Source organism: Bufo bufo, chromosome 3, assembly GCF_905171765.1.
Source record: "Bufo bufo chromosome 3, aBufBuf1.1, whole genome shotgun sequence".
NCBI lineage: Eukaryota > Metazoa > Chordata > Amphibia > Anura > Bufonidae > Bufo > Bufo bufo.
The window spans coordinates 450,596,998-450,613,323 of record NC_053391.1 but is presented as its reverse complement, the minus strand read 5'-3'; the positions used below and the strand labels follow the sequence as shown (position 1 = coordinate 450,613,323).

The window sequence follows — 16,326 nt, the reverse complement described above, 5'->3', positions numbered from 1 at the left end:
TGTTACTATTTTGGTGTGCCGTTAATTAAGCAGGGTCTTTGAAGGAATGTAGTGACAAGAGTAAATGAATATATGGCATATGGAAAGGAACCTGACAAACTCTACACCGTCTCAATGAAATTTCAAGGTTAGATGTATGGAGAAAGAAATAAATGTAATTATTACATAGCCTTAAAAAGGTTTGCTAACCTTCCACCACAATGCTGTTTGTTTCCATTAGAAGCTGTTCTACAAGGCAACGTCTGAAGAAGCACCTACTACCAAGTAGCCTACTGCGTAAGGTATGAATGCACCAGGTGCTACAGTATGGTTCTCTCTGCTGACTTGTAGGGTTGAAGTTCTCTATTAGGCTGAGGAGCTTTTTTTGTGCCCATGTTTAGCACAGAGCAGTCACCTACATTACATACGACTTACTATAAAGTAATATAACTAGCTTTTTTTTTATCGCCACAGGCCTTCCCAGAGCTTTAGAACATCTGCAGACACTTTCCTCTCACTTTCTTCTCCGTTACCATCTGGTATCATCCCTTAACAGTGGTAAATAGAGTAGCAACATATAAGGCACTGGTTCAGTGTAACACACGGTCGTAACTTGGAGTCACTAATATATTAAAGGATTACATGACCTAAAAAAAAATTCTGCGCTATACTGAAAAGGATTCCATGCAAACAGAACTTTAGAATCTGCAGGGCATGTCATGAGGACGATTGCCTTTGGTATATGCAACGTGACTGGTGTATACAGTTGAAGGTACAGTATACAGTAGTTATTCATCTCATCTTGTGATACTTCAGGACAGGAATTACCAGAATCTATATTACTTGAAGCATGAAAACAGAAAGAATCATTTTCCAAACATGACTTTCAGTTGCTGTATCTATTGGTTTGGTTGGTACTTTGAAAGGCGGATACAGTACATACAAACATTCACAAAATGTTCCAGAATTATTAAGTGGTTTAGACACTTTTTTTGCCTTGGTCTCTGAGGTTCAAGGCTTAATAGAAAGGTTAAGATGTGATAATGCACGCCAAAGGTTTGGTACAAAATTCGGATGCAAAATAAGCCAACTAAAAGTTGTGAAGTAAACAAACTAAAGATGCACCACTAACCAACATCCTTCAATGTGATTAATATGGTGCATTTTTTGACTGTCTATCTAATCTAAGTTTAAACTGTCTAAATATTAGGATTAGTAAATGTGCCAAAAGACTCGTAATAAGCACCTGAAGCCTGTATTACACCTGCCGATCTTTCGGCAGATGATGGCTAACAAGCATTCGTAGTAACGCTCATTAGCAATCATTTGGCAATGTAATACTGCCGAAGATTGCCCAATGAACAAGCAAACGCTTGTTCATCTGGCAATTTAAATAGTTTTACATGTTAAAAATATTATTGTTTGCAGGCAGCAGATCGTGGTGTCTAATCACGATCGGCCATCGGCAAACAACTATACAACAAGGGGAGGAGTAATGGCATAGTGATCCACTCCCCATGCCGAGGAGGAGATCACTGCATGTAATAGCAACGTTCTCCTCCATCAGTGAGCAGGCGATTGCAAGGAGGGAACACTTCCCTCCCGAAATCGTCTGCCACATCAGGATATGTAATACAACATTAAAGGGGTTTTGCAGTTCTTTTAAATTGATGAGCTATCATCTGGATAGATAATCAGCATCTGAGCATTTCGATTCCCAGAACCCCCGCCGATTAGCTATTTGAGAATACAGCAGCGCTCCTGGAGCCCCTTGGCATTCTTGCGGTTTTCCTCAGGCCATCACTGGCCTGGGTGGGGCTAAGCCCCATTCTAGTCGCGAGATCACTGGCCTGAGGAAAACAGCGAGAAGGCCAAAGTGCTCCAGGAGCGCCGCTGCCTTCACAAACCGCTTACCAGCAGGAGTCCTGGGTGTCTGACCCCTGCCGATCAGATGCTTATGATCTATTCAGAGGACAGATCATCAATTTAAAAGAACTGCAGAACCCCTTTAAGGCTAGCTTCACACTCCTGGCAAGTGTTTTAGCAGAGAACGGCCTGCCAGATGGTACTGGAATACCCACCGACCCCATTGACTATAACAGGGTCTGGCAGAGATCCGTCCGCTACCCAGCAAATATGCTAGAATTTGGTTGCATGCGGTAGATTTGTCCGGCTGAATCCCTCCATATTTGCTGGCTAGCAGCCAGATCTCCACTAGACCCAATTATAATCAAAGGGGGATTCCGTTACCATCTAGCAATGCAAGATCCAGAGACTTCTGGCAGGCTGTTCTCTGTCGGAACTGCCTGACTGCAGTGTGAAGAAGCCTAAGATATATTTGCACGTAGCAGATTTGTAACAGAAAAAAATGTCTGCCCCCTGGAGAAACAACCCTGTTCAGATGCATGGGAAAGATTTTTCAATAGAAGACATTTCTGCTGTGTGCATTTAACCTTAAAATTACAAAAATGTAAATGAAGACAACTAAAAGAAAGACTACTTACAGTTATTGGAACATCTTTAGTTCCTGAATTTAGTAAATGGAGATTCAGAACTTTAGGAATATCTGAAAGGCAAAAGAAGAGAACGTTTGTGAGAAAAATTCTGATATGTGTCTTTATGGGGCACATAATAACCAAAGTACAAAACTACAATAAACCAAAGACATAGAGAAAGGAGATGCAAATTAGCAGTGTGGAAAAGAATGACAAGGCACTGCGTGAATTCAAGAGCCGACAACTTCATCCCTAATAACAATTACTGAGTGAACGCTAGCTTGGTTAAATCGGCCTCACCTTGCGTTCGTAAAGTACCAAAATCTAGCATTTCTATTGAAGAATAAATGCCAGGAGCTGAAAAGAAAAAAAGTCACATCATTATGCCTCCAGTGAAGAAAAATGTACACTTGTATTGTATAGTTTCTAAGTAAGTAAGCAACCTGTTGTGACTTCCACCTCCACAGGAAGGATAATGAACTCTGCGCTGTCAGATGCATTGGTTTTAATTCGAATAAACGCAGTGTGATTGTCAGCCTCTCGAGAAGAGAAGCTTGCACGCATTACACCCTTTGTTTCATATGGTGGTATCTCCTAAAAAATAATAAGAATTGTAAGTACCATCCTGTCAATACATTCTTTTCATCTAAATTGCTGCATCAACGCTAAGAACCATACATCAGAGAAAAACATCAACTGATGCGCGTTAACAGCTGACAAAGGAAAATCAGCCCTTATCGGGGGCAGAAAGTAAACCTGGAGCCCAACTCTGAGGAACAAGCACTATACACCGAAATCAATGTAAGGAGCTCCATCCTTAGGGCTCATTCAGACGGCCGTATGCTGTCTGCAAAAATGCGGATCTGTTTTTTTGCGGATTAGATGCTGTCCCATTCATTTCTATGGGGCCCTTTTCTTCCATTGCACAGCTCAGCAAAAAAAATGAAACCTGTCCTATACTTGTCAGTGAAAATCAGTACATGGCCCTATTGAAACCTATGGATCAGCAAAAAAACAATGCAATCCGTTTTTTTTTTTGCGGACAGCATATGGCCGTCTGAATGAGCCTTTAGTGTCGTAAAATGATGCAACGTTTCCTCCATATTAGTTTTCATAATAAAATTGAAACTGCCAATTCGTAGTCAATAAACTAGAATCCACAGAACACTTGGAGGTGTGACCAAGGTCCACCAATGGACCTTGGTCACAGAGTCACAAATGGAAGAAAAGAGTAGTTTTAAAGGAAGTCCTGGAGAACAGCAGTGTGGCCCCACAGGGCAAAAATGTCCTCCTGAGAAAAAGCAAAGCAAAGCAGCACTGCAGGAAAATGCTGTCCCTCAGGAGGATATTTTTCACCCCCTGTGGTGCCACACTGCTGTTCTCCAGGGTTTCCTTTGACCAAGGTCCATTGCTGGACCAAAAACTCAGACTTCAGTCACTATTACCAGATACCACTATTGTTATGTTCTCCATATGTGGACTTTTATACACAATTTGGGATTTTCTAATAAACTTTGGAACTGAATTGCATTCCATCTACAAGCGTGTCAGATTGTTTATGTCTATTGAGTATGAAGTGGAAGTTTCCATTTTATTTTGAAAACTAATATGGAGCCTAACAATGGTCTCGGTGTATAGTGCTCATTCCTCAGAGTTGGGCTCAGTCATGGTTCTCTAAACTTACTTTTCCCAGAGCTTCCTTTTCAACCTCTTTCATTGTTGCATCGAAAGGTTAGACTTCAGTCACTATTACCAGATACCACTATCGCTAAATATGCTCCATATGTGGACTTTTAGATGGAATTTTTGATTTTCCAATAAACTTTGGAACTGAACTACATTCAATCTCTGAGTATGCTGGGGAATCTATCCATATGTTGATTGCGAAGACGTCCTTTTCATGAAGCACCTGATTTATTTGATGTCATCAAAGTAGAGTAAAGTCCTTCTATTTCCATTTTTAGAACCATGACAGAGGGTTTTAATACTGATCCCTTTTGCCAACCATCCAACTGTTTGATTTTTGCTGTGAGTGTGGTGTATGGCGAAAAGACCCGATATGGCCCATACGCAGATAACCCCAATCAGGCCTTAGCCAAAAGTGAAGGTTGCATTGTCCAGACCAACTGGATCATAAGGATGCTCACCCATAATTTCTTGGTGCCTCCTTGTTGGCCTGTTGGAAGTTCTAAGTGCAGATCACCCCCACTGGAATACATTTCTACCACCTATATAAAAATAAAAAAATTAAAATAAAAAAGCCCTGTTATCATTTAAACCCAGCACACCTGCAAAAATCAATAAGGTTAGTTAAAATGATCCCTTTCTAATAATTAAATAGTTTAAATGGACATGTCACTATGACAAATATAATAAATACTCTAATAGCACTGTCTCTCCCTAAAAATGGTTCATGTGACCCAAGAGTACCTCTATTTTTCAGAAGTTGTATCTTGATAGTTGAGAGGGTTGCACAATGTGAATATCTAATCTTTACAGCCCTTGTGAGTTACAGTAGGCTACTTTCACACTCGCGTTTGGTACGGATCCGTCATGGATCTGCACAGACGGATCCGTTCAGATAATACAGCCGTCTGCATCCATCATGAACGGATCCGTTTGTATTATCTTTAACATAGCCAAGACGGATCCGTCTTGAACACCATTGAAAGTCAATGGAGGACGGATCCGTTTTCTATTGTGCCAGATTGTGTCATAGAAAACGGATCAGTCCCCATTGACTTACATTGTGTGTCAGGACGGATCCGTTTGGCTCAGTTTCGTCAGACGAACACCAAAACGCTGCAGGCAGTGTTTTGGTGTCCGCCTCCAGATTGGAATGGAGACGGAACGGAGGCAAACTGATCCATTCTGAGCGGATCCTTTTCCATTCAGAATGCATTAGTGCAAAACTGATCTGTTTTGGACCGCTTGTGAGAGCCCTGAACAGATCTCACAAACGGAAAGCCAAAACGCCAGTGTGAAAGTAGACTTAATTTTAAGGGATATTTAGTGGTTGCAATTACACTGACTAGAATGCTAATAGGAAATCTAAAGAAGACGGTGTAAGCTCTTCTGACATGACCATTGTAGTAAATACTTAAAGGGTTTCTGTCATCAGAAAAATCGTTATGTATCTGGCTGACAGCGATAGGCTAATGTCAGCAGAACATAACAGTATGATTTTTTAACTCCCTGCCTGCCGCCGTTCCCTCAAAATAAAGACTTTTAGAATATGCTAATGAGCCGCTAGGTGCTAGTGGGGCGTTGCTGCAGCACCTAGAGGCTCCGTCTTCTCACCCTTTGGCACGCCCATGTCCAGTTGATTGACGTCCTAGTTCTCCTCAGTGCCCCGTAAATCCCGCGCCTGCACCGTCCTGTTTAGTATTCGGCGCAGACGCAGTGACTGAAGGACCCTCTCCTGCTGCCGGCTTCACTCACTGCGCCTGCGCCGAATACTAAACGTGAAGGAGCAGGCGCAGGATTTACGGGGCACTGAGGAGAACTAGGACGTCAATCATTTGGACATGGGCGTGCCAAAGGGTGAGAAGACGGATCCTCTAGGTGCTGCAGCAACGCCCCACTAGCACCTAGTGGCTCATTAGCATAATATAAAAGTCTTTATTTTGAGGGAACGGCGGCAGGCAGGGAGTTAAAAATCATACTGTTATGTTCTGCTGACATTAGCACATCGCTGTCAGCCAGATACATAACGATTTTTCCGATGACAGAAACCCTTTAAATAATCATTCTGGAGCATTACTTTTTAGAAATATGTATTGCGCTTCTGCTCAGTTATTCCTTCTGGAAATGTATGAGTAAAATGACAACTGGGCATTACCACTGTCTGTGTCAATGGAGCTGGTCCCTACACAGTCTGTCCTATCACTGCTGTGTTTAAGGGGCTGTCTAATCGCACCATTACCAAGGCAAGATGGAACTAAGCTTTGACAACCAGGTGGCCTGGAAACAGCAGAGCGGGCCAGCAGTCCCCTGTTTCACCAGCTCCCACTGCAATGCATGGGAGCTACGAACACAGTATAGCACAGCAAGCTATACAGTTTTCCTAGCTCCTATACACTGCAATGGGATTTAATGTATTCATATATTTCCAGGGGGAATAGCAAAGAATATATAGAGCTGTTTTATACAGAGTATCTTTTATATACCAGCAAATAACAGAACGAACCATCAGCATGTCTGTGTGTGAGCAGTGGACATTGCTTCTACTTCTTGTAATGCCGAGAAGCAATTAGGACAATAATATAGGGACATATGCATAGCTTCAAGATTTTGCATTATCATAAAAACAGCAATACCAGCAGGCAAATACACTGTACATGCTAAAATAAAGTCTAGGTGAAATAGGATAAATACTACTCATTATTAGTGTCCTCGTGCACCCAGTTACTAGAGATTTGTCAGTGTTTCATACACATGAATAAGGCGTTTGCACATACTACAACTTTACAAGACTTAGAATTTTTTATTTCACACCAAAAAGAGTAAGTAGTATGTTCACCTACCTGTAAAGGTTCACTGTGGGGGTTGTGAATATTAATTAAAGGTGAAAAACTGCTATTTACAGGTACTCGTGCCCCAATGAATGGGCGCAAACGATATGGGTTGGGGATCCCAACTCCAAAAACCTGGAATACAGTCAATATTTTACACTTATTAATAAGGCTTAATTAGAAAGAAAATCCATTCTATACTGACTAAGTATTTCCTAAAGTGTGACTGTGGTTTCAGTTTATTTTTAATATAGTGTAGGGACCGGGATATTAAACATTTCTGTCATATACTTTATTAGAGAAACATGTTTTTTCTACTATAAACAGGGTATAACAGTCTTCTTCGCTCTAACGGAGAAGACGCCTGTGTGTGATATGCAGAGGCTTTCAGCCACCTCTTGTGACTACCCCAGTTCCTGACTGTGGATATGTAGCCTTAAAGAGGACCTGTCACCGCTCCTGACATGCCTTTTTTAATAGCTTCCTGCATTCCCCGTGTAATAACAATTCCGGAGTCTCTATTATGTCTGTATGTTGTGCCATTCCTTTATTATTACTGCTAGCAGTCTGCAGTAAGGGTACAGAGGGGTGGTAACCAGCTGGGGGGTGTACCTGCACAGTCTGACAATGGCAGCACTGATTGGATAGAGTCAGACTGTGCAGGTACACCCCCCCCAACTGGTTACTACCCCTATGTGCCCTTACTACAGACTGCTAGCAATTCATTCATAACTTCTAGTGCAAATAATAAAGGAATGGTACAACATAGAGACATAAGAATAGAGTCTCCAGAATTGTTATTACATGGGGAATACATGAAGCTATTAAAACAGGCATGTCAGGAGTGGTGACAGGTCCTCTAACTATCACTGTCCGTCACCTGCCTATCGGACTTGTCACACACAGGAATCTTTAGTGTCCAGTAAAACACTGAAGACAGACTGACCTTTCGTAACGATCAGTTACAGCTTAGACTATTCGATCACCCAAAATGACATTTACACTTAAAGTTGTCCATAGAAATTATCTGTCAGCCTTGCCCCACCCATTAATACCTAAATGTATACCTCTGGAACAGCTCAGCTTAAAAAGGTTTGACCAGGCAATGCAAATTATCTACAACAGCCTGAGAATGGTGGGGAAAAAAAACTAAATTCACCTCCTCACTGCCTCCCTGGTCCACTGGTGCCTACTGACATATAGGAAATACCAGATAAGCCTACCAGTGGCTGAGCCGGGTCACACTGTAGTCGGTGATTGGCTGAACAGGGATTTTCTGCATGTCACAAGGCATCAGGAGGTAGAGACCAGCAAGGGCCCGGACAAGTGTTGGAATGTCAGTGGCTAGGGAACAGTAGAGTTTTTTTTTTTTTTGTGGTTGTTGTTGTTGTTGTTTTTTTACTAGTCTAAGGCTTTTGAAAAACAGCCTGTATTGCTTGCACCACTCTTTTAAAGGGGTTTTCCAGTTCTTTTATACAGATGGCCTATCTGATCAGTGGGGGTTCTGACACCCTGAACTCTGGTCAAGCAGTCATTCCGTAACTAAGTGTCAGACTACACAGCTCAGTAGGTTGAGTACTGGCCAGAGCTGGTTAGTGTAGCGCTGCTCCCATTCACTGAGGATAGGAATGAGTAACCCCTTTCAGTACCAGATAAGTAACAATAAAAGTGGTTTTCCTTGTAGCAGATGTTGCAGCATTGTCATCTTTACCTACACGTGATGTCCTACCTGATAGGTAAAAACCCCATGATTTGAGGTGTTTATAAATAAAGTATTTTCTACGTTTCCCACTACTCTCGCGAGAAACACCACATCAAACGATGTGTTCCCACCTGGGAGGATTTTCTGCACAGAAAAAAAAAAGGAAACACATTAACATCGTATCAAAAAACTGACAGCAACAAATAATGACAATTGAGATGTCACACATACAAGCCTAAAGGAATAAGACAATACTGATTTATTATTTTATAAATCCCTCCCAACAAAACCAACCTAATAAAAAGTGAACAAACTCCTGCATTAAGCCGTGTTGAGAGTTGTGTGACTGGTATTTTTTTCTATATTGCTGCCTTCTGTACGTTACTGAAATTTGTCTTTATATAACACATAACTCAGGAAAAAGGCTTTGATATAGACACAAGCAGTAGAAAAAGTATATTTTACTGGAGTAAGTTTGTGAATGATGTAATTCATCTGCCATGGCCGGGCAGGACGGAATTGCTGGGACAGCCAGGTTTTTACTACTGTTCCAAAAATAATAAAGCAATAAAAAGAGATGGATGTGAGGTACTGAAGGTCACCGGTCCATAACACTGCTATTAATAGGATATCCTAGGCTCAGTGCTCAGGGAGTGCTTTAAAAATACAGGTGGCACACTTTGTGCAATTTACCAATTCTAAAAAAGAACACATAGTGCAGGACAGGCCATTATTAAAGAATAAGATACAGGCTCTTGTGTTTGCCTTCTGCATACCTGTTTTATTTGATGTGCAATTTGTGGGGGTCTGCCATCTTGATTCCCTCTTACCCTCAGATACGGTTTTCTTAATGAATACTACATTTCCCATCATGCCTGGCTTTGTAGAGACAGAAAGGGCAGAGTCTCACCACAAGGCACTCCTCTGTGTAACGGCAGCCATGACAGATTAGTGACACAGCTGCTAGCCCCTCAAAGTCTCCAGGTTTTTCTATGTGATGAAGTTTGAGCCTATCTTCCCTCTCTGCCCCATCATCCACCTACACTGGAGAGTCAACACACACAGATAGTACAGACAGGGAGTGTGATGCAGGAGGTTTACATAACTGCAGCTAATCACTGTATACAATTACTGTATGTACTATATATCAACTCTCCTGGTCATTTAGATAAGGGAGATATTATATCTTATTCAAATGGTTATTGTGGATAGCTCACCACCTTCCTCTGTATGGCAAGGGTGCTCTAGTCAGGAAACTGATCACCCAGTCAGGGAAAATTCCGCAATTTAGTGGACCTAATGATAACATCCAGTGTCATTTAAAGAGACAGTACTCCCAGTAGCGGACTCGGATTTACATTTTCTGCATCTAAAGGACACTTTCATTATTTGCTACAAATAACAGTGAACTTTTGGTACAATATTCAAGCGATAGATTATATATCAGATTGCGCCATACTTAGAGGACTACTTCTCCATATAGGATTCTATTATCAGTGCACCGCACTATTTATATTTTTAATACTGTTTTAACACTATGTTGATTATATGCTGTTTTATTTATGCTGTCCACACTCCATTGTTGAGTGGGTGGCTATTAAATGCTGTTGATGTGAACCATATAGCGAGTGCCAGTCACTTTTTATTCAGATATTATATCTTCACCAGAAAACAGGGATATACAGAGGAACATAGAGGATGGAGAGGGAAGGGGCCTGGGAGCTTCTAGGGATTTGATTGGCGATTATGTCATCCTGTAGTTCACAGGAAGTCAGCCACAGGGATAGACTGACTTCCTGTTTACATGTATGGATGTTAGTGAATTAGGGTGTAACAAATTACACTGCTAGAATACTAGTGGTGAGTTAGCAATATGTTAGCAATATGTGTGAAATAAAAAACCTGGAGTGCTTCTTTAAATCCTTAACAAGGCCTCCTGAATGTCCGAAGCAAAATTTCAACTTTTGTAATAGCATATTCTAAGAGTGAATATTTTTTTAGTATACTTTGGCCAATTTGTTTTTAGGACAGAACTAGTATTGTTTTACTTTTTAAGTTTTATGTTTGGCAATATGGGGAAACTTCCTTCTATTTTCCTTTCGTAATTAAACCCCTAATGACCAAGCTTGAAAAGACTTAACGACAGACACTTTTTCCTGATTTAGCGCACATGGTGGTTTAATGGTTATAACCATTTGTTGGATTACCAACATACTGTTTGCAATGCTTATTATGTGACACATAGGGCTTTTAATTACCATAGTTTTCTTAAGTTTTTTTTTTTCCATTTGGAGAAAACTGTCCAAATTTTGTTTAAATCTTTTTTCAAACTATAGCCCTTTATTGTTTAAATATGTAATCTGACACCAAAATAAATCATTAAAATAGGTTCCCTAATTTGTGTTGGTCGCTCTGATATATAATATGTATAGTCTAGTGTGAACGGGGTAATAATGGCGATGATTACAGTTCATGTGGGTGTTTTTTTTTTTTTTTTACCTCTTAAATTTATTTTTGCACATAATAAGTCCCCAAAAGGTCATTATAAGATGTCTGGGGACAATGACAACTTTTTTTTACATTTTTTACACTATTTTAACTGTAATAGCCCACTTTGGAAGGACTGTACAAAGGCAGAGATGACCAGGGTCTGCTAAGACCCTGCAGCTCTTCACTGCTTGAAACACCCGGCGATCACGTGATTTTCTGAAGCGTAATTGCCACTTCCTGTATTAGCTCACTGAGCGCTATGCACCACAGGAGAAGGGAGAGTCAGTAATAAAACACTTCTTTTTTTTCTCCCTGGTTCCCTCTGATGGCCAGGTACTCAACCTGCCCCTGCTAAATAGCAGGAGCTTTAATACTGCATAGTGCAACGGATTAAAGCCCAACACCAAGTGCTGTAATTGTATGGCACCTGGTCGTAAGGGGGCTAAAGTGATTACCAAAGTTCTTTTTATGTAGGAAAACAGATAAAAACAACATGTAAACTTTCCTTCCCAGCTGCCTCCCACTCCTGCGCTGCAGTTCAATCTTATTCCCCAGGCTGCAGACAGTGACATATTGTTTAGGCTGCAGTGGCGATGTTACATACAACACTGCAAGCAACCATTGACCTACCAGTAATGTATTTACTCTACAAAATGTTTGTAGGTGTCCTTTAGCATCTGGCACAAAAACATTAGCAGTGCGTTCCTATAAGTTGTCAAGTGTGCCTCAAAGGACTTGTTATTCCAGAATATCCCATAGCTGCTTAAGTGGATTGAGATCTGGGTAATTTGGAGGCCAAGTCACCACTATGAACTTTCTATCATGATATCACACCACCTCCACTAGCCTGCCTTCTTTCCTACAGTGCATTCTGCTACCATCTCTTGCCTGGTAAGTAACGCACACACACCTGGCCAACCACACGATGTAAAAGAAAATATGATCATATCCCCTTCTTCCATTGCACCATGGTTCAGTTCTGATGATTACCTGACCAATGTAGGCACATTTGGTGGTAGACAAGGGTAAGCATAGGCACCCTGACCAGTCTGCGGCTACAGAGCAAGAGTTGCATTAGTTGCGTCGCAGTAGGCTGCATTGCAACTCCATAGACAAACATTACATGCACTGAATGAAGACTTCATTTGAGAATTGTATAAAATGAGCTAAGAAAGAAGGAAGCGGGAAAACAATCAGATTTGCAGCTAACCAAACATTACTTACCCTATTTTGAAAAAAAGATGCATGAAAATGCGATGTTGTTGCTGATATAGATATTAAAGTAATAGTTTCATATGAACTAGGATTGTGCAAGTAAACTTTTTCCATTTTGGGCATCCCCACAGGCCTATGATAAAATACAAAAAACTGTGTTAAAATCCTTCAACAAATACAGTGGTGACATTTTTACTCCATCACATATGAGGTTATGTTAGAAAAATACCAGCACTAAAGAGGGTATTTGAGAAACACCTTATTCGTGTGACATTTCATCTACATATACCCAATGAGTCTGAACAGCGAGAACCTGGCCTCTAGGATAACCACCCATCACAAGAAGGGGTGTCTGCTAATCAGGTGGGTAAACTTGCCTAGTCATGACGCAATAAGATAATTCAACTAGAAGGGCTTGGCATGTCATAAGAGAAATGCAATACCTGTGCGGCAAAATATATAGCGGGAGATTTACCACTAGGGGAATTTTTAAAGTCAGTTTTACAGGAGCAATCATTGCCGTGATTTGTGCCAAATTTATCAAATGTTGCACAATGTTTGATAAATTCAGTGCATGTTTAAAGCAGCTCTGTCACCAGGATCAATCCTATTAAACCAGACATACTGCCTTGTAGAGCCACCAATCATGCCGATTAAAAAAGTACCTTTCTTTTGTCTGTACGATAAATAGCTGCAGAGAAATCTGCGTTTTTATTCATATGCAAATGAGCAATTCGAGCACTCAGAGGCGGGGCTGAATATTCTGAGCACTGCTATGTAACACCCCCTGAGCTCTGCACACGCCCCTCCCCTTGACTGACAGGGCTAGTCATCAGGCTGAGGGCAGAGCTGTGTGCTGGCTATACATATCTCCTGTATATATGTGTATTATACACACTCTGTACTACAGCCTCACCACACTCAAAGCTAACCTACATATAACTGATGTATTCACAGCAGAATGTATCATTAAAAAAGACACCAGTAATATGTGTTAGCTTATAAGCATAGAAAAACCATGCATCTCTATGTGGTAATGTTATAGCCTAGTGGTACAGCGATCTGCCTTGAATACAGACATCCCTGGTTCAAGTGCCAGCAGAGATATACAGTATGGTTTTGTTTTTTTTTCTATTTCTTTTTTATTTTTATTTAAAACCATATTAAAAGGTTATACTATAATATATAATCATATAATAAGGCCTTACTATATTGAGAATAATGTTTATTTTTTCTGAAACCTGTTACTGCTTTATTCATAGACACAATACATGATTATGAAGAAATGACATAGACTTTTCTTACATATATAAATGTGTGAAGTAAATGTGGAAGAAAAAAAATATATCTGAAGAAAAAAAAAACTTCAAAGTCTCTAAGATTCAAACCTTGGATCTCTACAGACAAATCCAACAGCTTAACCTCTAAGCTACAGCATAACCACACAAGGATATGCTTAGAATATATTACTGGTGTCTTTATAATCCTACATTCTGCTGTGAATACAGCAGTGATATGAAGATTAGCTTTCTGAGCAGATCTCAGTGAGGTGGAGCTGTAGTACAGAGTGTGGATAAGGCCTCATGCACACGACCGTTGTGTGTTTTGCGGTCCGAAAATGGTGGATCCGCAAAACACGGATGGCGTCTGTGTGCGTTCCGCCATTTGCGAAACGGCACAGACAGCCATTGATATAACTGCCTATTCTTGTCCGCAAAACGGACAAGAATAGGACAGAAACATACTGTAGACTGTGTCGGCAGATAAGAACCATTTGGCCCATCTAGTCTGCCCGATATACTGAATACTATGGATAGCCCCTGGTCCTATCTTATATGAAGGATGGCCTTCTGCCTATCCCATGCATGCTTAAACTCCTTCACTGTATTTGCAGCTACCACTTCTGCAGGAAGGCTATTCCATACAGGTTATATTTTTTTTGCAGATCACGGAACGTTGCAACGGATGCGGACAGCACACGGAGTGCTGTCCGCATGTTTTGCGTCCCCGTTGAAGTGAATGGGTCCGCATCTAAGCCGCAAATACTGCGGCTCGGATGCGGACCAAAACAACGTTCGTGTGCATGAGGCCTAATACACATATATACAGGAGATATGTATAAACCAGGACACAGCTCTGCCCTCAGCCTGATGACTAGCCCTGACAGTCAAGGGGAGTGGGGCGTGTGCAGAGCTCAGGGGGTGTTACATAGCAGTGCTCAGAATATTCAGCCCCGCCTCTGAGTGCTCGAATTGCTCATTTGCATATGAATAAAAACCGCTGATTTCTCTGCAGCCATTTATCGTACAGACAAAAGAAAGGTATAATTTTAATCTGCATGATGAGCCCTACAAGGCAGTATGTCTTGTTTAATATCGTTGATCCTGGTGACAGAGCCGCTTTAAGTCTTACACTTCTGTCTTGAGATGTTAGTCCAGTCTCTACACCACCCCTTTAGGGTCCATTCACACGTCCGTAATTTGGGTCCACATCTGTTCCACAATTTGCGGAAAAGTGCGGACCCATTCACTTTCAATGGGCCTGGAACTGATCCGCATCCGCATTTCTGGGATCCGCAATAACTATTCCAACCCATAGGCTGGGTTCAGACCTGAGCGTCTTTGATATGCGCGTTTAACGCGCGTTTTTGACGAGCGTTTTTTGCAATAGTAAACGCGCGTTTGACGCGCGTTTGTGTGATTGACTGCAATGTCCTATGGCCACAAACGCGCGTCAAAACGCCCCAAAGAAGCTCAAGTACTTGTTTGAGCGTAGGGCGTTTTACAGCGCGTTTTTCAGCGCTGTAAAACGCTCAAGTGAGAACCAGGGCCATAGGGAAGCATTGGTTTTCATGTGTTGAGCGTTTTACAGCGCTGAAAAACACGCTGTAAAACGCTCAAGTGTGAACCCAGCCTTAGGGGCCAGAACCTGGGATCTTTTAATCCCCTGTCCTATTCACCCTAATAGAGTGAATAGGACTTCACACTCTCCCTGCTGCCCTGTGCTTTGTGCACACAGCAGCAGGGAGATTACCATGGCAGCCAGGGCTTCAGAAGCGTCCTGGCTGCCATGGTAACCGATCGGAGCCCCAGGATTACAACACTGGGGCTCTGATCACAAGCTGCCACTGCCACCAATGAAGAGGAGGGGAGGGGACCATGTGGCCACTGCCACCAATGATTTTATAATGGGGGGGGGGGGGGGGGGCACTGCACCACCAATGATTTTAATACTGGGGTGGAGGGCGCACTGTCAACAATGACTTTAATACTAAGGGGTGGGGGGAGGGCGCACTGCACCACCAATTACTTTAATACTAGTGGAGGGGGGGGGGTGAGGGCTCACTGCACCACCAATTACTTTAATACTTGGGCGGGTGAGGGCGCTCTGCGCTACCAATGTTTTTAATACTGGGGAGGGTGCAGTGCGCCACCAATGATAATTAATGTTTAATACAGGAGGCGGGTGTGTCGACGGCAGAATCACACAGCCAGCACCCTGCCTCTGACAGGGAGCTACAATCAGTGGCAGCAGTTAACCCTTCAGGTGCGGCACCTGAGGGGTTAACTGCCGTTGATCGCAGCTTCCTGTCATATAGCCTGGGCACTGTATCCTGTATTTGTATTAGAAGTTAATTATCATTGGTGGCACAGTGCGCCCGCCCCTCCTCCTCCTCCCGTCTCTCCTCATAGGCAGCGCGGGACAGGGTGGAGGGAGAGTGCGACTCCTTCTTCCCTGTGTAGCTGAGGGAACATGAGCGCGCTGACAGCAGCACACTCATGTTCTGTGATAGCGCGCCGGACGCATTATCAGCAAGGTTAAAAGCAGATACCAATAACTTTGAAAATCATGAATATCGGACGATATGAAAATCATGAATATCGGACGATAATATCGGTAACTCTTGTGCGTTGCGTGAAAATTGCCGCAT

The 16,326-nt window shown here is 42.0% G+C and overlaps 1 protein-coding gene across 3 annotated transcripts in view; it reads right to left on the bottom strand.

Annotated features, from left to right (window-relative positions):
- TMEM131 (transmembrane protein 131) overlaps positions 1 to 16,326 on the bottom strand; it is a 255,812-nt gene that overhangs the window by 70,542 nt on the left and 168,944 nt on the right. For all 3 annotated transcript variants that reach the window (XM_040425124.1, XM_040425125.1, XM_040425126.1), the window contains exons 5-11: positions 12,405 to 12,528; positions 8,718 to 8,834; positions 7,001 to 7,123; positions 4,622 to 4,702; positions 2,918 to 3,068; positions 2,775 to 2,831; positions 2,484 to 2,545 (exon numbers count right to left, since the gene is read on the bottom strand). In XM_040425124.1, coding sequence (XP_040281058.1) covers positions 2,484 to 2,545; positions 2,775 to 2,831; positions 2,918 to 3,068; positions 4,622 to 4,702; positions 7,001 to 7,123; positions 8,718 to 8,834; positions 12,405 to 12,528 — 715 coding nt within the window. The remainder of the gene's footprint in view (positions 1 to 2,483; positions 2,546 to 2,774; positions 2,832 to 2,917; positions 3,069 to 4,621; positions 4,703 to 7,000; positions 7,124 to 8,717; positions 8,835 to 12,404; positions 12,529 to 16,326) is intronic.